We start from the raw sequence: 23692 nt of genomic DNA, 5'->3' as shown, positions 1-23692 counted from the left end.
GTCAGTTATAAATAGAAAAATCAGTTAATTGAATTTTATTTTATAAAAGTTCGTTACTCTAAAAATTATCACATTTTCTTTTTTGCACTCTTTATAAAATTTTGTCTGATATACTCATTTGTTTGAAGATAAGAATGTACTATATAAGTCCTAACATAAAGTTCTACAATCTTAACTTTATCATAATTTTATTTTGTATAGGTTCATTTTTATCCTTGCCCTTGAGTATGTGTGCATGTGAGATACGCCGAGTGAAGTTAAGACATGAACCATAATTTATTATGCATAATTTGTGAATTGAATGTCTTCATGTGAATGTATTATTTCCAAGGAGAAACACTATTGAGATAAGATGTTTTTCGAAACAAAACATATGGAATAAGATTTTCAAAATAAATTTTCTAAAACATATACGAAATGTGTTTTACAATAAACTTTTCACCACACTTAACATTTTACTCTCTTTTTCTTCAACAAAAGTGTAATAGAAAATGGAATTGCAATCAAAGATACAACATAGAAGAAAAAGATATAATGACGATAATGGTTATAAGGACAATGACGGTGATAGAGTGTGATGCAGTGAGGAATTATCGATATGTTAATCTTTTTGTTATATATAGTATGGAATTAGAGATAGTAATGATGAAGGTAGAACAAGAAAAAGCCTAACCTTAAGGTTCCATTGGTGTGATGAAAAGAAATAGAATTAATAAATACAAGTACGTGAGAAGTAAAATAAGAATTCAAAGTGTTTGAAGGATATATATATATATATCCCCTCTTACTCTCTTGGGTCAAAGATCTTAACTATTTTCATATTTTTCATCCAACTTATTTCTGGCTAATTAAGAAGGGTAAAACTTTTGATATATACAACAAAATAAATAAATAAATGATATAAATTTTAATGAAAGAATCCCTCACAAAGAAGAAAGTATTACTAGAAAGTGACAAAAATGTCCATGTAATACAACATTTAATAGAGTTTTGTAACGATGTGAGAGTGAGAGTGAGTTTGGGTTGAACGTGGCAGATCTTTTCTCTTACGTGGGATCTGTTGGGTGGTTATATATATATATATATATATATATATATATATATATATATATATATATATATATATATATATATATATATATATATATATATATATATATATATATATATATATATTTATATATATTTGATGTGAGAAAAGAACAAGATGATCCAACCTAGTTCTTGAGGATCGAGCTATGTTGCCGAGGAATCCGGGGACAGGTCAAAGAAGAATACTGAAACACTCTTCATTCGATCTACATTATCTCAATAAACAATATCAACTATCAAAATACTGTCAATGTTGTCGCCTCAATTTTCAAAACCTCTACTCCTTCTTACTATACCTACTCCTTTCTACCACACATACCCTACACCTTTCTATCTACAATAATACAATGAAACTCATCATACCGCCTTTCTTTCTATTTCTCATCTTTACCTTCAATGTCTTTTATGTTTTTCAAGGGGAAGCACTTATCACCCAAGGAGTTCCGCCTTCTGGGAGTTCTGCAACTATTGTGAGTTTCAATCTCTGCTCTGTAATCTACATCTTCATAATTTTTATGGGAATAAGTTAAGAGCGTAATCTTTGTGTACTACTGCTAGTAACTAGATATATCAATCTATCATGGATTATTATTATTATGTTTTTCAAGATAATTACTGTAAAAATAAACAAATTTGTAATACATTATCATTCTCTGAATAAATACAATTGTAATGAAACTGACAGAGGATAAATGGAGATGTGAATAGGGTTTGATAAATGGATTTAATTATTCAGACAGGTGGGTGTGAAAAGCAAAGGGGTGAATGCAAGGAAGACAGAAGTGGGTCGGAAGAAAGTGTATTAGAGAATGAAGATTATGTCTATACCAACTCCTTGCCTTAGATGTTAAAGTTTAGCTTCGTTGCTTGTCTTGTAGTAAGAGGAATTCTTCTGCGGGATAATGTGCTGATGTCCAAATGTAAAGGATCTATAACTTCTTGCTGTTGAGTGGTATTTGATTAGTAAAGCTCTGTCTTCTCGATTGGAGTTGGCTCATACAGATGCTTGCTTGCAACATTTTTCACTATTAAGTAAAATTTATGACTATTAGTGTATGACAATGAAATTTCTCCATAACAAAACAAGTGTGTTATTGAACTAATTCGCAATAAAGATAACGTGCAATGCTGAGATTGGGATCAGTTTTTACGAGAATATAATTTCTGAGGGTTTCAGACTAACTGATCCTTCAGAAGCTTTTGCTTTTACGAATATTTATCACGCGAAAATTAAGAATGCCTCAACTAAATTTTATAATTTTATTCTCTATTGTTTCAGTAAAATATAATACAAAAAAGCGTCAACAAAATTAAAGTGTAGTTTATTCGAACATAATTAATTTCTAACATTCGTGTATATTAGACATTAAACATTGACTGTATTAAAATAGAAAACAGCCCATGATATGAAGTTAACAGAGCATGCCCATGTGGATGTCTTCATAATGTGATTGCACAATCACGAACCTAATTAGACGCTCGAGCCAATAAACAGTAACCATAATAACTGCATTTTCTGACAAACGTCATATCTATGACAAATACTTACATTTGTATCCTCATTGGACAAAGTTATGTACGAGTTACAAGTAGAGCTTCCAGCTGTCAAACTATGTCGGAAGCTCCACCATACTATATGGTGATTACAACAATAAACGCTACACCAATGCCTATAAAATTTACAATATGGATGAGGTAAGAATGTTAATGACAAAAATGTGGCTCGCCAATTGGTTACCTTAGCCCGATCACTTCAGCATGCCTGCCAGCCTTGGCACATGCTGATGTATGTCAAGATGTTAACTTAGTTTGAACTTCAAATCAATTTCGTGACCCGAAGGTTGGCTTGTATGTTCTTATCATGACCGTAACAAAAGATACGTGTCCATCCTAAATCTGCAGTGGATCAAAGGACATATATATATAAGTACATGGATCAGGGCAGCATGCCAAGAACCCAAAACAGTGTTCAATAAGAACTACAAAATATATATCAACCCATTTACAGGTAAGCCCCCTATTTGTATTTCAATTATGTAACTGACTGAAAATTATAACTACGTGTAAGATTTCTAACAAACACAAGATATGTTCATACTTGGTATATAAACATCATATTACATACATGGGAATATATAATGTCAAGAAATCTAAGAATTTTCACACAATTATATTTAATTGATCATACCACGAAACAAGGTTTTTGAAATTTGAATTTCCTTAAATTTGAGTTTTCCATACCTAGGAGAAGAGAGCCAACCAACCAAAATCCATACTAATACAATACAGAGACTAAAACGCATAGACCCGCATTAATATACTTTGACTTCAAATTAAGTAAATATCAGAATTTGCATTCTGCAACCCCTTAAATAACATTTTTTTTATCCAAAAAGCAGGTAGATCTCCATTAATGGACTAAGCACAAGGTTGCGATGGTGAGATAGATCTCTACCCTAAAGTTCAAGATAACGAATATGCGGATTTTTCACTTAAAATTTGTCTTCAGTGTAACCCATCATTAATCAGTGAAGGCTTCATCGTTCGCTTGAATTTCTAACATTCTTCCTCTCAAAGTGTAAATCCAAATGTGTTTGCTCCCCCTCAAGATGGGGTTTAGCAACTAAAGTGTTCTTAAACGATCCGTCTAAAAACTTGGTTGTGAAAGAATTCGTGACAAATATTCTGCCGAACAAAAACATCTTAAATACTTGTTGGGCAGCTAGAGTAAGCTCCAGAGGAGATGGACCAGCATTCGTGGGTTAAGTGAAAGAACAGGCACGCTAGACACCCCATCTCAACCTAAAACCAAAGACAAGGAACATATGGCCATTCCTCTATATTTTCCTCACTTAACCTATGTCTAACCAGCGTGGGATTTCATACTCACTTCACTTGAATTCCCCAGGGTAGAAAACAACGAGAATTTGTCTCCTGTTACAAACAAGGATTGTGACTCAAGGTTATTGATTACACTAAAAATAAAAAAGAAAGAAATAGAACACAATTAAAAGGGTGTTACCAGAATACCAGTTTTTTCTTTTTTTGTTCAAGGACCAATAGACGATCATGGCCAAAAGAAAAAACCTATTATCCACATGAATAGTTAATCTGTTTCAAAATTGTAACATAAACGAGATGATTAGCCACTGTCAGAACACAGTATGCTACTGTGCCTATTAACTGGGTGATGCCATCAAGTAACATTTTCTCACATCTAAAATTGGCAAGTTGCATGTTTAAACTCGCCATAAATTAGTTCTCAAATTAAGACCAAAGTATATAAAAGCATTCAATTCACAAGGTTCCCAACCATGGGTCTGAATAAGAGGCTCAAATCTATGCACGTAGAGACTATGAGCAGGGAAAAAGAAACGAAGACCATAAAAAGAACAGCACAATGCACAAGCCTCCTCCATGTTTGTCTTTGGGATGGGTAAATCGTGCACAACCTTACCGATAAGAATGAGAGGCTGTTTGCACAACTAAAACCCATATCCACCAGGTCCCTAGGCTTAAACAAATACCATGATACGGAATGCAGAAGAATGGCATGTCAAAAGCATGCCAAATAATCTTTTTGACCACATAATTGCCCTTTAGCATAGTATCTTAACAAAAAACATACATCCAAAAAATTTTAAAAAGAAAAGAAATTCACCGAGTAGTTGCTTATGCAGTCCCTGTAACCAGCCTTTCCCGTTCATCTAGCTTCTTGATCTTCACAATGCCAAAGAGCACTTGAAAACCAAAGATTGCACAGAACACATATGCTATAGTGGCAGGCACCTGAAATAGATGGCATGAAAATTAAAAATGAAAAAGTGCCACTACCACCAGACAATCAATTAATTGATTGAAAACCACCCCAAAAAAGATGAAACGAGAACCGCTTACCTTAATTGAGTTCAGATACAGAATTGTTGCAAGATTTATTAGGCTCCCAGAAGCTATTGCCTATTAATTGACAAAAAGGCAACATAAATATGCATTATCCGGCCAAATTTTCTCATCTCTTGTCATATACACATATCATACATATATTCAAAGTATTGATTCTAAAACATCATAGACATGGTTTATAAAAAGTACGTGCATGGAATATAATTCTGTTAAGAGCCAACTTACTATACATATCCACTATTCACTCAAAAATCTCTTGAAAGATAAGAAATGCTAGATTGATTTTTATTAAGTTGAAAAATAATGATTCAAGCCTTCCCAAAACATAAAAATACTACTACCCGCAAGGCACTCACAAACGTCCCAAACTAATAAAAAGAAAACTACAAATGTTTGAAGGCAGGTAAGCATATCCAATGTAGTTCTATGTCATCAGAGCAGGAATAGGTATCCATTAAATTTCCATAATTTAGAGTTCTATTTATACAAAAGCAAACAGATTTACAATCAATACTGTTTGATGGGCATGCATAGCTACAGAAAATGATAACTGGCTATTTTAATTGGACTCAATGAGTCAAACCAAATCCCAAGAAACAAGTTAACTTAAAATTTCACTGTGTTAGAGGGCAGATTTACTCACATTCCCTATTGTCTTCTGGACAGCGGCAATACGCTGGAATGCCCTCTCAGATTCCAATGCTCGGACTCGGAGCTTTAGGTCACCTTGCTCCTGTGCAAGAACAAAGGACAGGAGGATGTGATGTAGAATTCCAGAAATCCAGAACAAACAACAGATGTGAATCAAACGAATAACTGAGTGTACGTGTTGGTTAGAAGTTTGAAAGTTGCTAAACAGATATATTTACAGATCCTTATGCATGAATGGAGAAGCGACTTTTTGTTTCGTCGGAATAAACATAAGCTACGTTAAACATAGCACACAACCTAATTATGTCTACAAAAATCCAATACACACCAATCTTTGGATGATTTCAGCAAGCTTTTCAACCCTATCAGCCTGTCTAAATAAATTGTAGAATGCTTGAGATTGTCTGTCCCATCTCTTTCTCAAATCCTGTACATTTAGAAGAAAGATATGAGAAAGGAATCATAATACTTGTCCTGACTTCAAACATAGAAGAACAAGTCTGTGACTGCCTTTAGGATAACTTCAACTCCTGCCTCACGGAATTTTAACAACTCCAGAGCATAACTACAGGATCAGGAAAGATGGCCATGTTAGATATGCAAAGCATATAATTAAAACATTTTTTAATGTCTAAAAAGAATTAAAACATTATTAACGATGAATAGGGTACTCACGGTCTGGCAATCTCTGTAATATCAAAACGAGGATCGAGGCCCTTTCCAATGCCGTCCAACACTGCAATAAAAATAATTACTGGTAACCTTGCAGTTATAGGCATAGAAGATACAAAAGTGACGCATTAAACTCCCAATATTAACCTGAGAAGGCTCTAACAACAAATGTGAATGTAGCAGGAAAACGAAAGGGCTGGTCTGCTGCAATGGCTAATAAATCCTCACCTGTTTAAAGTATAAGAGCTACAAGTAAGTGAAAAGGGACTAAAAAATGTTACTGAACAAAATCACGCTTGGTTTGATGGAATGATGAAATGGGAATAGTAATCAAACTTTTATTTCTATGTTGTGTTTGCTATGAAAAGAAATAAAACGATGACTTCATTCCCTCTTTTATGTTTCATATGATATGACTTTAAGAAAATACAAGAAAAATAGACTTGGCCTGCCAAGTGTGAGCCGATCAAACTTTTGGGCTTAATTGGTCTGAAACAAATATATTGATCCCAAAGGATTTGGCACCCGAACAGGTAAGCCAGACGAGATGGGCCAGTTTTAAAACATGTTGGAAAATGGAATCGGATACCATCACTTCTGCAATGGAATACATATTCCCATAATTGTACCCCAAATGTTCATTCCCATTCCAATAACTTAACAAGGTATGGGAATGGGAATGATAAAATCCATTTGACCAAACCTGCATTTTACTAATAGAACAAAAACACCCAAGGAAGTACTGAAAGTTTTACAAAATTCTTATAGTTGACACAACAGGTCATGTCAAACTTTACGAATGAAATCAGTTTAACCAATCAAGAAACAAATAGTATGTCGAACTGTATATAGCTTTTGACCTACTTGAGTGCTACTGGATAAAATAATAAGTCCAATCCATAACCCATAGCCAAAACAATATATCCTTCACTATGACTCATCCTTTTTTATCTTCACATATGACTCATTTCATGGACAATAATTGTTTTATGCATACATTCAGATAATCTAAACTTAAAGACACAATAGACCAGCTGCATTACCAATTGCAGCCAGACGCTCTTTCTTCTTCGTTACTTTTTCCTCTTTGCTTAATGGCTTTTTGAATCCAAGTTCAGCCGTTGCCATCTCTCTCTCTCTCTTTTGTGCAGCCAAACGCTCTTCAAAACTACAAAAAGAAAAAATAGTTCAAGAGCTCAACGTCAGATATTCTAGTAGGTTTCTAAAATAACTAATGAGTATAGACGTTCTAAACCATAAAATTATTAGTGGGAATATAGGCTTAAACTATCAACAAGTAGTCAGAAATTTGCAGTAACAATTTTCAAATAATATCACTATTTCTTTTTCATTGGTGGGGAAAAAAAAGTCAAGCACTTTGACTCTGAGTCGGTGCAATTTGATCCTACCACTTGAGCCAACACTAGTATCACTATACACAAGACATATCTACTCAGGACAGCCAGATACCACAGCCCAATCAGGCAATCAATGAACAAAATTTCCCTTTTCCGAGATAGAAGGCTTAGAATCTCCTATCCACAACACTTTCTTAAGGTAGTTTTAAGCAGCCTCTGCAGGAATCAGTCAATGATTTACATGCTACTGCTACTGCTACATTATGATATTGATTTATAGAAATACTACTTCTAAGTCAATGTAGATGTTTTGAATTATTTCGTGCATTCCCACTAAATAGATTAAATAAATTACCTATTAAGGAAGAACTGAGCCGTTCGTCTAACAGCAGTCATATCTCCAGTTGGGACAAGAACACCCATTTGAATCATTGATTGAAGGACCTGCATCGGTACACAAGCTCCATTTGGTAAGTAATTTAAAATTGAGAATGGAATATCATGCTATATTCTTCATGACCTTTATGGAACACCATCCATAAAAACCAATTATACCTTTTCTGGATTCTTCTCATAAATTCCATAAAAAGCTTCAAGTAAACCTTCTCGAATATTCTGACTGATACTGTAAGGCGCAACATCAATCATAAATGCAAATGTATTCATCAAACCAAGAGTGTGTTTGACTGGTACTATCATATTATAAATATACAGAAAAGATAAACAAAATACCTTCCCATCATTCCGAAATCATAAAAGATCAATCTTCCACCATTGACATCATCAACTGCAATATTTCCGGGATGCTGCATGAATGGTATAAATATTACTTACAACTTACAAGAGTGTCGAATTGACCCCCTAGAGTGATAATGATCTGATATGAAAAACCTTTATCCCTCATTCAACACAGTTTCTTCCCCAGAGAAGGAAAAAAGGCATGGCAACGCAATATTTAACGAGTCCCTAACATAGTATTTTGGATACATGGCAGTCACTATTCCTCAACACAGAAAGTTACTTCTAAAACCCTCATGAATAAGCCCTAGGGAAGCTTCCCGATGTAATAGATGATAATTTATATGACACAAGCAGCAAGCTTTTTGTACCTCAGGCAAAAGATGCTCTAATATCATAGTATAAGAGCAAATTCAGAGATAGTAAGCATTGTATGTTGGCTAAACCATACAATTTACCGGCTACAAGAAAATCCAAACAAATCATTAATCCTCTATTTGCATTAGAAGTAAAATACATGCTAAAAATATACAATAGATGGAAGTAAAAGAGAAATAAAGTAAAAAGTTGCTTTGAAGAATAGAAATAAGAAGGAAATGGAGAAATTTCTCTCCACTTGAGAGGAAGAGTGGGTAAGAATAAATTAATTGTACAAAAAGCTTTTTAAACTAGTTAAAAAATGTAAATAAAAGATGTAAACCTTTTACTGTAGTATATTTTTTAACAACCATCTTTTTTTATAAAAATGTTTATTGAATTTAAAAAGAGAAACACAAATAATCACACTAAAACACATTTTTCTTCATTTTCATGGCAACTTTGGGGTTGGGGGGTATATGCCGCACCCATCCAAACACATCCTCCCTATATCCTCTCCATCATTCTAAAAAGATAAGTCATGAGAGACAACTCAACAATTCTAAGAACAAGAACAGTACGCACAGGGTCAGCATGGAAGAAACCATGTGATAAAATCTGCTCCAAGTAAGACTCCACTGCATATCGCCCTAACCTGTAAAAGATAAAGTAGACATTATGCTAATTCTGAATTTCAAAAGCCATCCTCAGTTCTTCAAATTCACAGAAGTAGAAGAGAAAATGTCAATAGTAACTTGGCTTGAAGAAATTCAGATGACATTAACCTTTTCCGATCAACACCCAGTTGATCTAAAGCTTGTATTTTATTTATTTTAATCCCGGGAACATACTCCATTGTCAGAATCTGCATTGGAGAAATAGTTAAATTATATGGATAAAAAAAGAAATACATAAGTAAAAATGGTAAAGATGTATAAACTGCAATATGTTATCTATGAGAACTGAATGTTAAACCTGGGGTGTGGTATAATCCCAGTAGATTGTAGGGACTTTCACATAATCCAATTGCTTAAAGTTGTTTGCAAATAGTTCAGCATTAGCAGCTTCCTTGGTGTAATCAATCTCCTGAAAATATTTAACTCGTGTCACATTAACAAGGATCAGATAAAGTTAGGATGTGCAGGAAACTTGTGCAAACATCTGCAGAAACAAGAACAAGATCCATAAATGAATACCAAAAACCTACTAATCTATTACAATGGTCCTTTATATATTGGCGCTAAGCTCTAAAACTTAAAACGTGAAAAGCAATAAGCTGTTCAAGGTTTTAGAAAACAAGTGGTGACATGAAATCTCAACAAGCATGACTCTTGCTGAAGCATTATAATTACATTTAAAAACCAAAAGCCCCTCTTTTCCATTTTACTCTACCACCTAGCCAGGTAAAGTCATCTCCTTTCTGTTTACATAAAGGCGTTTAAATAATCCTTCAGTAATCTTTAATAAAATTTTGCAATAAGATTTTCCATCATCAAATGGAACTTCATTGATTTCCCCACAGGAAATTCCAAAAAGAGCAAAGCCAGCTTCTTCACACTTTCCAAGAACCTCAACATAATCAAACTCTGCATGAGTTGTGATCCGTGCAACCTCTATATTTGATTTCCCTATAGCAGAATGACATCTTTATGATGGAGAGCCAGTAAACCAAACACGTGACTTTGTTCGGTTATTCTTAATTAACCTAAGAATGACACAACATTCCAGAATATCATCACCTGATATAAAACAGAAGCACACTCGTCATAAATAGCAACCCAATCCCTCTTTGCACCATCTGATTTAGGATCAATTTTTTGAAGATATTCAGCAATGACCTGGAGGAGGTAAAAAAAAGGCCCAAGTATCAGTGGTTTACCTAGTTCTGCAAGTCTTCAAAGGAAGCAAGTTCTATTAGTAAAAATGCTTCATGTAAGAAAAAAAAAAATTAAAACCAAGTTCAAATTTTAAAAAAGATTTGTCAATCTTGGAAGGTTATTAAATATAGGAAATTAAGTTAAAGAGAAGGTAATAGAATTATCAGAGCGTAATATCACATTTTCACACAGCACTAAAAGTGCAAGCATTATATGACACTGACCCTCAGATTTTTAAGATCAATATCAAAAAGATCTTTGAGACCAGGCCTTTGCACTTTAACAACAACCTCTTGCCCATTTAATCTTGCACGGTGAACCTGGCCTGCAATGGGGAAAAAGATATTCACATTTCTTTCTTCTCATCAAATATTAAACCTAAAACCAACTTCCCTGATTTCACATTTACTATTACAAATATGTGTGAAGTAAAACACTGATTACCAAGACTTGCAGCAGCTATTGGTTCATAGTCAAAATGATCAAAGATGCTAGCTACAGGAGATCCAAGTTCTTCTTCAACAATAGCTATAGCAGTCTCGGAGGGAAATGGAGGAACTTGATCCTGAACCCAGAAAATCAGGTAACTTAGGCTTTGAGTAAATGCAAACTTAATATATTTCGTACTTCTCAATTTAACGTCAAACAGCACCAATTGTTGTCTAACTAAATAAATAAGATTTACACCTAGATCTGAAGAATACAAGGATAACAAGACATGATTGCTTAGAAAATGTAGGCAAACAAATATATAAAAAAAAAATTCAGATTAATACCTAGAGAATAAACATCCTCATAGGGGTTCATAATGACAATGTGTAATGAACAATTTTTCAGAGAACTTTAGCAGTAAAATGCACACAGACTGAGACATTCGCCCTTAACATATTTCACAAGTATTTTCTTTTCTTTTCAACACAATTAAGTTATCAGAATTCATAAGATCATTAAGAGATTAAAAGAGTAAAATGGTTTTATTAATAAAAAATTACTCAACAAGAAACAAAAGGAGACCATCACAAAATAACAACAACTAATAGAAAGCAAACAACAAATAAAGATCTAATTGAAGAACAAATCTAGAAGCTAGGGAAATTTTCCTGTTCTTCTGAAACTATAAATACCATAAATAAACTAGATTAAAAAAAATACAACATAAGCACAATGCAAGGAAATAATCTTATAACATAAGTTCAAACCAAAACTCCAATTCCACCTGAAGTTCAGACAACTGGTCAACATATTCTTGCGGAAGAATGTCCACTCTTGTGGAGAATTGCTGGCCAACTTTGATAAACGTAGGACCTAATCTCAGAATGCTCTCCTTCAGCCACTTGGCAAGGGTCTTTCGCCTTAAGGTTTTCTTTTCCTCTGTCATTCCTCCTGTCAATAATATCTTTTTGCGTCAAATCAAAAACAAATGGTAACATTGTTGAGATTCCTCAAATCAATAAAAAGCACTTCACAATTGATATGTTAACCAGTTTATGTGTTGTTGCTAGAAAACGATTTCCAAACAGGAAAAATTGATAAATATCATAGATTCATAACACCGAGAATAACTATTTAGGTTCAAACATGCGCTTGGCATTAAGTGTAGTATGAATCAACTCTGGCTACCATAATAACTACCAAACTTTTCCAACTAGTAGACCTCAAGTTCATACGCATAATAAGAAATAAATATGTTCCAAATCTCATAGACATATAGTGAGACTGCAGGATTATAAATCTCAAGAAAAACAAATATACCTAAATAATCAAATTATGACTGTAAGGGCTCACATACTTACTATTTAAATTATTGCTCTTAGCTTCCATTTCCCACTGCTAAATCGGTAAACTTCTCTACCAAATGCTAAAATCGCTAGCTGATGCTCTATGATTGCAATTACTCAAATGCTCACTCAACTAACTTTACACTAGAACTCCAACACCCAAGGAATAATGCTTAATCATATATCCGTAATTTAGTACTACAAGTACCGTTTCTAGAATACACGACTGTTAGAAAACATTCCCACTACTAACACATTGAATACACTTCGCATTTGTTTATTGAATCAATAAAATCAACATATAATGGATCCCAAGTTCCTTCACATGAACACTCTAAGAGTCATTTCAGCAAATCCATGAACATTGAACACCTCATTCGCATCATGCCAAGAAGCCAAACAACAAACCTTTATAAGAGAACTTCCGATTATTTAGCCAAGACTTGAAAATAAAAGTTATAACAAATCCCCAGATCTCCAACGTCCTCTGGATCATCGAATAAGTCTTGAACCTGCTCCATCGACCTCCAGGAGCAACCGCCACCTGCAAAAAAAAAATCACAAGTTCATCTCACTCATCCAACCTTTTTTGTTCCCCCTCTTCCGGCAGAGAGTCAAAGACTTAATCCCTTCGAGATACAAAGATTTATGTAAAGGTATATCTTCTCCTAGCAAATGTTATTTCATACACACGAACCTTAAGATGGAACTCCTAAATAATCAAAGCCGTCAATACAACCATACCTCAATCGGTGCTTCCGCACTTTGTTTTTTGAACCACGCGTCCTCTTTACCAATCTCCTCCAACCTCCTCTTCCGTCCATCCTCTCTCCGTTTCGACGCTCCCATAAAATCTTCCACCACCACTTCCGCCGCCACACCATTGCCATTGCCATTAACGTACTTCACCAAGCTTCCATTCGCGCTCCCACTCTCCCTAACGCCGGATACGCCATTCACATAACCATTAACGGCGCCGTTACCACCGCGTCCGCTTGCAGCAACTCCGTTCCCACTCCACTCCACGTCATTCACTCTGTCAATGACGGCACCTTCTTCCTTGACCGCGCGGATACTAGCATTGCGCCTGGAGCTCCGAGCGGGAGAGCGAGAGTGAAATCTGGAGAGAGAACGGCGTGGTTTGGTGGTGATTTGCGGAGCAAGAAATTTGAGCTGGAGTAAGAGTAGAGACGAAGAGGAAGCCATTGATTGATGAGTGCGAGAAGCAGAGAGAGTGTGTGAGAGGATCAAAGCAAAACCCTAGATTTCATTGGAATCGAATTGGAAGGTGTAAGTGCGAGAGTGAAGAAACAGAGGAAGAAGAGTAAGGAACGAAGACAGAGCAAGAGTTGAAGTGAAGTTACATAAAACCAAAAAGGAGTGGAAGGGGTGGTGATAAGGAGGACACGTGGCAAGAAAAGATGAGACACCAAGGTTTTGTAAGATTGTGATTGGTCAGGATTTTCGCGAGTGCGTTCAGCCACAAAGGTCTTCGGCTTGCGTGGAAGATATTTGGACGCTTTATGATGACGTGTCCGCTCCCATGATTTTGGCTTGCCAATTACGATTCAGGGCTATGCATCCGAGATAGCATACATGGTCCATTCACAACTGTTACTCTATCTTCTCCTAAATTTTCTCTTTTTTTTTATATTTTATATTTTTCAGATATTAACTATATATTTTTTCATCTCATACTTTTTCATAAACTATTATTCACAGTTGTTTTTAAAAAAGATGTTTGTTTTTATATAAAATTGTACCTCTTCTCTATTTCACGCATATTAAAAATAATAATGAAAATAGCATTTTTTAGAATAAATTTAATAAAAATAACCTTATTCTTCCAATTATAATGTACTAATCAAAAGTGAGAACTTCATTCAGTTTGAAATTTTTTTCACAAGGTTAGAATTGAAGTAATCATGAGTAATAAGAAAAAATAATCATCATTTAAAAAAAATAAAACTTCAGAAACCTCTTTTCAAAAATTAACCCATTTTAATCACGTATTGAATTATTAGGAAATGAGATAAAAGAAAGATTAAAAATAATATATATTTATATGTGTATATGTAAGGTCCTGAAAATTTACGGTTAGGGGGCCTATTTTCTGAGGCAGCCAGGTCCAAAGGGCCAAAGGCACCATGACCTTAGAAGGGGTTTATTCATTCTTCCAATTCTGAACCAATTTCCAGTTTCTCTTTCTCTTTCTAGACTCATCTCCATTTTTTTCTTCTTGCTCTGACTTCTCTCTACCTTTCCACCACTTTCCACCGTGAAAATTTCGAATAGGTGGTGTGCTTTCATTCACGGAGTTGAGAGCTTCCATTCCATCCGATTAGATTTTCGTTCGAACGGGTAAGTAGATTTCTCCACTTTTTCTTGAACTTAGGGCATGCAACTTTACTGGTTGCATGGTGCTCCTTTTGATTCTCTGTCTATTCTAACTCTAAGAGCTGTTTTCGTCACCATTTAGGTGGTTGTAGGGCATTGTTTGGGTCTTCACTGTGAAGGCACTGTTAGGGCACTCTAGTTGGATGTACTGCTCAACTTCAAGGTAAGGGGAGCTAGTTATGTTTTGTTTGAACTGTACTGTGGGTATGCTTGATAGTTTGCAATTTATTACTGTTGAATTGTATTTTGTGGTAAGCATGTTGATTTGTATCTGCTGGATGTGTGGAAGTTGTGTATCCATGGTGTACTAAACCTTGTTTGACTTGGATGAGTGTGTGTTGGCTGTACTGGATTTCTGGAATGGAGTAAGGACTCTATAAAAATACTTACAATGGGTAGTGAGTGGGTACATGTACTGTCTTAGGCTACTGTGAGGGAAGTGGAGTAGGGAAATTGGACAATGGGGGGTCTAGAGTACCATAGGACAGTTTGGGTAACTTAGATAAATTAACTGTAAATTGTGAGAGCACTTTGTTGGTAGGATAGAAGAATCTTAAAAACCTGAGTTGGCACATCCCTGATCATAGAGCAGCCCTGGCCTGGTCCAGTTAGTTGTGACTAGTCATATGTGCTAGCGTCGAAGGTGAGACTGATGCGTTCAGACATCTGATTCTTCTCCAATGACCAATTGGGTTAGGAAGATGTGGTTGAGGTGGAAATCCTGTGTTAGTCATGTTAGAGGAGTAGAAGGTTAAGAGAGTATTGTTTTTAGTCCTTTGAGAGGAACTAAGGTAGGGAATTTGAGCATAGGTGGTCTTGAGTGCAATTGGACAGTGTGGCTAGCTTGTATGAGTCAATTAGAACAGGTTAGGATTATAAAAATGAGTAAAGTCATCTTCAAAATGGTAGAATCGAAATTGGGTCCTTGGGTTAATGAGGATTGGAGGTTTAAGTTAAAATGTGCTAGTGATCACTTTAGAATCATGCTAAGAATGGTTATAATAATCTAGACAAGTTTAATTAGGTGTGATACAAGAATTAGGAGGGTTAGAAGTTGGGGAAAATAAATGAAAAAGGTAAGGATTAATGTGATTGTGTGATTCTGCAGAATTCACGTTCTGCAGATTCTGCAGTGTCGCTATGCGAGTTGTCTCGCATAGCGAGACCCTGTAGAGAGTGCTCACTGTCTTGGTAATTCGCTGTGCGAGTTGGTGCGCTGTGCGAATTACCAGAGGGTGATGCTCACTGTTTTTCGACTCAACATGGCGAATCATGTCGCTATGCGATTGGTGGTGGTCTGGGATCACTGCCCATTTAATTCGAATAGCGAATTAGGGACGCTATGCGAGGGTTTAGGGACTGATAATGTGTATTAGAATTTTAGTTTAGCATAGCGCACAAACTTGATGTGCTATGCGAATTTTAGTTGTCCTCTTATCAGGAAAATTCGCCCAGCGCATTAAGGGTAGTGCGCTATGCGAATTTAGCTGAAAAACACTCTCCCGTCAGAAAAATTCGCTCAGCGCACCAAGGGTGGTGCGCTGTGTGAATTTTTGTTGTCTTGCCTTGCACCTTGGTGCGCTATGCGACCTGGTGCAGTGAGTTTCACATTTTTCCTCATATGTTTGAGTTGTTTGATGTTGTTTGACTGCCAAGATGTATGTATGTCTGTATAACTGATTTGGGTGGCTTGATTTTGCTACATGATTGAAGGTATGTTGTATTGTATGTGAATTATAGTTTGGAAGTATGTATGAAACAAAGTTGTGATTGGCGTAAGTGTAACAGTATGGTTGATGGACGTAATTCCATGATCTTCAAAGAGAAGATTCATGGTGGTGCCCTGGTGGTGTGTAGAATGATTGCATGGTAGATCAGTCTTGGGGGTTTTCCTGACGCTCCAATGGTCTTTCATTCTCAAGTAGAGAGGATTGATCCATGTGGTGAGGGGTAGCAGGAGATCCTAGTCTTGGAGGCTTCCAGTATGCTCCAGGGCGCGGAATGGACTAACCTCGTGAGTGTGGTAGGGTGGAACCCATTGGCAACGACTTTGCAAAGCAGTAGAGGCCACCACGAGTGCATAACCCGCCATAGCTCGGTAATCATTCTGGTCCGGACGAGTTGGTCTATAAAGCAATGAGTCTTGTGATGTCAATGTACTATATGTTTGAGTGATTGTTGCATGTCGTGTGTGATTGAATAACATGATTTTTATATCTAGCTCACCCTTGCTTGTTTGTGTTGTTTGTGTATGTTTCTTCTTGCGATGATCATCCAATTGGATGGGAGCAGATGGCGAGGATGTTCCTTTGGAGACAGATCTGGAAGTTGAGGACAATGTTGCTGCCTAGTATCCTAGGATGCTATTAGTTGATCTTATATTCTAGGATATTATTTCCCATTTCAGCTTATATTTTATATCTTTTTGGAGTTTAAGCTTATATTCTGAAGCTACTTAGAGGATGACTGTAATCTTATTTACTCTCACTGTTTTTTTATATTATGCATGTGGACGTCTTTATTATATATGATTTATATATAATTGGGATGTCACAGTATATATATTAATTAATTAGTTTATTTCAATTTATAGGATGCCAAACTCCTTTAGTGTACTAAGATTTTTACTGTACAAGCTTTATTTAACTAATTTTCTTTTGTTAATATATGTTATATATGCTATTTCTCAAAGTATGTTTCTTCTAAAAAAATTTGTTACACAGGTTTTTTAACCTCTTAGTAGTATCTTAACAGAAAATAAGATAAATGTCTAAAATACGAGTATAAGTCTTTTAATTTAAAATGTAGAACAAATAGAAAAAGAAAACATTAAACTTATAAATTAATTAAAGTATATCTCTGTGAATATGTTTTAAGGTGTTATTTGATACTTTAATATGATTAATAGTTTCTCTTTTTAACATAAATCTAACATTTATAAGATAATACTTTCTTACAATGTGAATTGGTAATTAGAATGTCATAAAATCACTTATATTTATACTGGCTCTAAATTAGTTAGTCTTTGAATATAATTAGTAGATTTTCTCTCTTATAAGTACATCTTTTCATATTCTTAAATAAGACTTTTTTTCTTTTTATCAATTATGTCAATTTCGTAGGTGAAGAAATTGAATCTGTGTTTTCACCTTCACGTGTAACTTCCCTTTTATCACTTTTAAAAAAAATTATTCTTTTATTTTTCACAAGTATCCTTATTTAAAAAAAAGTTCAAGACTAAAAAATAAAATAAACTATCAAACTCTAATTAAATATTCAGAACTTAATAATTGAAAGGAAAATCTATGATCATCAAGCCACAAATATAAAATCAGGTTATGAAAAAAAACACATAATAGTTAACTCTTTTATGTTCACAAAAAATTACTATACAAAAGCTCACAAGATAAAAAAAAATACAAAACTATAATATTTTAGTATTAGATGAGATAAGAGAGAGTTATCCATTTTTTTCTCATAATTGGAACAAAACATGTAAGAAATAAGAACAGAAATAATGAGTTTTGTGTTTAACAAAAAAGAAATACGTAGAAGAATGAAAGATGAATAAAAACAATAAGTAAATCAAGATGCCGAAGAGAAAAAAAAATATCTTGATAAGTTTTTATCATTTATTATATTCAATTTTTTTACTATTTATTAATATTAAATGACATGTTTTATAAAAAGGTTAAAAATTTGTTTAATTTAATTATGATAAATTGTCATTATAAAATATACATAATTTTTTAAAGGGTTGGGAGGGTGACGGCATCTTCCATTTTCCAAGAAGACCTTTTCCTGGATGTCGATCATAAACGCCATAAGAACTGTCGCTCTTCTCTTTTTAAAGGTAAAATGTTGTGGTTTTAATTTGAAATCGTAGTAACACATAGAGTTAGAAATGTTATGAGTTGACAATAGGTAACTCCTTATTGTTGGATTTGAAATGTGACTAAGTTTTCAAATGTGGTTACCAAGTGTGTGAAAATGGTTGAGTGGGTTGTACAGTTGAGATTTGCATACATTTATATATACTGGTCTTATTTTCAGTTGATTTGAAACTTTTAACACACTCCCTTACGCCGAGGTATATACATACCGAACGTGAGATTAGACATTTTGAATGGATGGTCCAATAGCGGGTGAAACAATATGTCCAACAAACAACAAATATCGTTAGGATAGGCTCTAACTTGACACTAATACCACCCACTTATATATACTGAATTGACTTTATCTCTAGTCGATATAGGACTTCCAACCATTACTTCCTTGATCTTGAAAGTTTGCTTGCTTTTATACAATCCTAATGCTATTTATGTTATTGTACGTTGATTGATGGTTTAAGTGATCATCTTTAATATTCTGTAAAATTTGCACAAATTGACAAATTTACTATAAGTACATATACAACAAATTGACAAATTAATCTAATTATTTAAAAAATAAATTGCAAAGTAAACTAAAATAATTTACCAATAAGCACTTTTTCAGAACACAGCACTCCAACGGATGAAATCGAATAAGCACAGTTGTCAAGCATTTATCGCGTTGAAGATGCCGTGAGATGAAATTCGCGTAATTTCCTAATTTCTTTTATTCATAAAAACAAAAGTAATAATTGGCTTCTTGAAGAAAAAAAAATAATTAAGTCTCAATCACTCAAAAATAGTCAAGTACTGTCTTATTGACCATAAAATTTTTCTAAATAATGAGTATATATAAGCTAAAAATATTATATATGAGTTAATATGTTGAAATATTGTCATATAATTTATTTAAATAATGATTTTTCTCTTCTAAATAATAAATTTTTTATTTTTATATAAATTAATAAAAAATATTCTTCACAAAAGTGTTCGAAATCATTTACTCCTCAGGACTGAAGCAATTTAGAAAGTACAAAGTGCTACCTACCAACCACCACCCCATATAATTTAAGTGAATTTTTTTTAAAATAAAGAAACAAAAGCGTCACCTTTAATATAGAAAAACAAAATTCTATTACATTGGTTCAAGTTACAATAATTATTTCCATTTATTGTGTCATCTTCTAATCTCCATTTTTTTTTACATAAATAGTCTAATACTTATTCATAATTACAAAAATAGACAACTTTTAGAATAATTATTAATATGGACGAGAAGAAATTATCAAAGGCGATGACAACTTTCAGTGAATTAGGATGCGTGATTAATATTAATCGTATCTTCCAATCTATTGAAATTGTCATTATCATTAACAATTTCTTTGAGTTGTATTCAAGTGATACGATTTCTTCTTTGTGAAGTCATAGGCTAATACGACTTTCCTATGTCAGTAATTTTTTAAGAAAAAAATTAATTTTTGTAATTAAGATTAAGTATTATATCATTTTGGTAAAAAAAAAGCTCTAATTTCTTAATTTATTAATATTTATGCAACTCTTCATGAAGGAGTTAATGTCATAAATATGAGAAGTCTCTAATCTCTTAATTATTAATATTTATGCAATTCTTCACAAATGAACTAATGTCATAAATATGATTATTTTTTTTAATGAAACTCTTAAGGACAAACAGTAATACCATGACTATGATAAGCCAAAATAAATATTAACTACACAGGAAAATTAAGAAAATTTAAATGAATATAAAAAATTTACATCATTTTATATTATCATCAAATCACAAACAACCAAGTCATAACTTTCTCAATTTTCACATTAATGATGTTAAAAAATTGTACTTACAGATTATTTCAGTGTAAACCTGCCTTGAGTACATATAACTTTAAAGTTCAAAGTCATTAAACTCTGAATTATATTTTTTTAATACACTTTACTTGTTTATAAAAATAACATAATTTATATACAAAATAAAGGCATATTTTTATCTTAATACCAAAAAAAAAATTGTAATTACTTATGGAAGATCCTAATTTATCCTCAGGTTCAATACTATTCAGTTTGATACATACATAACATGGTGAATTATTCTTTAAATACAATTTCCATTTTTTTCTGTTAACTTCTTAATTAATTTTTTATGCTTAATTCTTAGCATATTTCGAAATTATTAGTGAGATATTTACTCATTCTTTTGTATTTATTGAGTCATCAAATAAGTTTTACTTATTGCTTGAAATTATTCTTGCATTAAAAAAATCACTTAAATAATTTAATTCTTAGGTATCTTTCAAATTTAATTCATTATTTTTATTGATTAAAAATAATCAATTTAATTAGTTTTATTGGTGTTAACGAATTAAGAATATACAATTATTTGTCACTTGGATATAGTATCCAATGTAATATATTTTAATCTTAGTTTTTTGTATTTATTTGGTTAAATAAGACTTATTTACAAAATTGAAATTGAATTTTTTTAAAATTTTGATATTTTTGTTTTCAAATTTTAAAGACGAATAAATATAAATTTTTTAACTTATTGATATTAATTTTGTTAAACTTGTTAAATAACATTCAGACTCTGAAAATATATGTAGAAATAACTTAAACATTATTCTAAAACATATTTGAGACATGAAAATATTTAATATAGTTGAGTTATAAAAACTAGTTTGAAAACCAAAAATATATTAAAATTTCAAATAAATATCAATTCTAATTTTACTTATAAGTTTAGAAAATAAAAACAAATTACTTATATTATATATATACGAGGAAGAGAATCTTAGGAGTATTATATATGGCCTGCTGTGAGGTGCTCATTACGTATAACGTTTTCTTGTGCTTTCTCCTTCATCACATTTCTGACCACTGATTGTGATGTTATCTGACTTTCTAGCAGTCTCTGAAAGCCGGCAAGTTGACATGCAAATTTGCAAATTCAATAATATAATTATAACTAAAATTCACCATTGGAGCAATATCTTCAAATTGTTTTATTCAGTTGTCAACAATCCTCAAGCTATCAGCAAAACCACAACCCAAGACTATTCCCACATATATAATATCAATATTCCATCAATCATGATGTTATCTCACTTCACGTATGTAACCAAACAATTATTTTTATTTTCAATATTTCCAGACACAATCAAATTAAGATTGACCAAACTCACTGCTACTACTAGCTATTACTTTCTCACCAACACTGCCATAAACAAAATTTTGTATCTAAAAATAGCCAAAGCTTTTGGAGCTATCATTTTAACTTACATGCATGCAAGACTATTCCTATTAAATAAAGTGCTATTGGGTGGATGATGCAGAGCACTATATAGACAACTTTACTTGTTCTTAGTGGGAGAAAAGGATCGAAACACAAGTACAGCTACCATACAAAAGTTTACAGTAAGAAACCAACGTTACATATGTCAAAACCAAAACAATAAGAAACCAGAAATTCATCACGATTGCTGACAGCTAGAACACAATGTAAAAATGAAACTGTTTCAGAAAACTTGCTCCTTGAAAACGTACGCTGCCATACAATTACTGTAACTAAACTGGAATTTAAAACATGAAAAAATGTTTCTATTAATCTACTTCGGTTGCAGAGAGACCAGTTTTATTAAGATGGCTTCATTTGATATTGTTTTTAAGCTGTGTATAATTTAATAATTCAGATCTTGACAAATTTGCTCTTTTTATGTATGTACCATATTTTATGCGTTTGATCACGTATCATCGTACGTTGTTAGTATAATCCAAAGTTTGACTTAAAAACTTCCAACTTTGTCAAACTAAAATAGGCATCATTGCCATAGAATAATTATGCACATAATCATTTTTTCTTTTTTCATCCCAGTTTGAACATAACATAAGTATAGTACAGTGAACATTGTTAGAGTCGTGAAACCTGAGATGATCATAGCATCTATCAAGGACCCAATTGATCTAAACTGTTGAAATCCATGCTGTGATTGAACTGTGTATGTGCACAGCTTGCAGCTAGCTCTTTTAAACAAGAGATTAATATAAAAAAGAATACGTAAGAGCCGGTCCAGTTTATATATATGAATATTTTTAGGGTATGGTTGGTGGATGTAGCTTCCATGTGTCAGAAGGCGGTTCGATTGCTTTATTGTGTGAGGTTGTGGTATTTTTGTTTGCTGAGAATGATGGAGGTGAGACTTGACAGGTTGGAACTGATGAAAGAAGGAAGGTAGTTTAAGACATATTCGTTAAGGGGGAAATAGAAAAGCAAAAGGGTCTCTTTTTGTCAATGCATATTTTTTATTTGCACATTAATTTCATTGTTTGAAGAAATAGGGGACTGTGGGCTGAGATGCCTTGAGATGATACTGCACTGCAATATGAAGTATGTGATGGAAGAATCTCAGTGAGACAAAGCAACACAAAAGCATGGCAAAGTGAAAGCATATATCCCATTGCTTCATCTTTTTGAGCTCCTTTTTCAAAAGCCGTACAAAAATAACATATGCACCAGTACGAATAATTCACGTTATGGGGTCTGATTAAGAATTCCAAACTTATTAAAAGCCAAATGCACTGTCTTCTACCAAACAATTTACCATAATCATTCTCTCATCATTTTACCTTCCTATTACTTCTTCTCCGTCTATCTGGAAAGCACTTTCTCTTTTCCCGTACCTCAACAAACATGGGATATATACGAAACATTTTTCCTTTTCCAAACACCAATGTCACAGCTTTCAACTTAATCCACTGCATTACACTCATGAATAAGTTCCATATTAAACTTTGAACCTTTCTGTCGCTTCTCTTCTGCCCCTCATCAAAACCCTTTTAATCTCTATATAATATTAACCTCTCACATGACCAATTACACAAGATTCCAGAATGATATTTATTTAATCAACATTGCCGACCCTATCTGTTTGATATTTTATGTATAAGAAAACTGGTCTAATTAATCACCCTTGTTATTTGAAACT

The 23692-nt window shown here is 33.3% G+C and overlaps 1 protein-coding gene and 1 long non-coding RNA gene across 5 annotated transcripts; one reads left to right on the top strand and one right to left on the bottom strand.

The window, feature by feature from the left end:
- The first annotated feature begins 1211 nt into the window (after window positions 1-1211).
- On the top strand, window positions 1212-2960 carry LOC124826306 (uncharacterized). The gene is made up of 2 exons (XR_007027849.2): window positions 1212-1562; window positions 1829-2960. It is a non-coding gene; the product is annotated as an uncharacterized LOC124826306 (long non-coding RNA).
- Window positions 2581-13774, bottom strand: LOC124826305 (protein ACTIVITY OF BC1 COMPLEX KINASE 8, chloroplastic-like). Of its 4 annotated transcripts, none has more exons than XR_007027846.2 (23): window positions 13171-13774; window positions 12835-12970; window positions 11865-12031; window positions 11093-11213; window positions 10873-10973; window positions 10511-10609; window positions 9747-9857; window positions 9557-9636; window positions 9357-9426; window positions 8409-8482; window positions 8232-8301; window positions 8032-8120; window positions 7362-7486; window positions 6466-6546; window positions 6322-6382; window positions 6157-6211; window positions 5975-6073; window positions 5639-5728; window positions 4990-5049; window positions 4754-4881; window positions 4115-4203; window positions 3983-4026; window positions 2581-2988 (listed from the first exon to the last, which is right to left on the bottom strand). XR_007027846.2 is itself a non-coding variant. In XM_047299100.2 (21 exons), exons 1-20 carry the CDS (start codon window positions 13630-13632, stop codon window positions 4765-4767), a joined length of 2268 nt encoding a protein of 755 aa, XP_047155056.1. In that variant the 5' UTR covers window positions 13633-13773; the 3' UTR covers window positions 2581-2988; window positions 4754-4764. The 4 variants fall into 4 exon arrangements, 1 of the variants encoding a protein (XP_047155056.1); XR_007027847.2 differs by having other exon boundaries at window positions 4123-4203; XR_007027848.2 differs by lacking the exon at window positions 4115-4203.
- Window positions 13775-23692: the final 9918 nt, after the last annotated feature.

Source organism: Vigna umbellata, chromosome 1 (assembly GCF_029865625.1).
Source record: "Vigna umbellata cultivar VRB3 chromosome 1, Vumbellata_1.0, whole genome shotgun sequence".
Taxonomy (NCBI): domain Eukaryota; kingdom Viridiplantae; phylum Streptophyta; class Magnoliopsida; order Fabales; family Fabaceae; genus Vigna; species Vigna umbellata.
The sequence above is the reverse complement of the archived record's forward strand: the minus strand, read 5'-3'. Positions and strand labels throughout refer to the sequence as shown.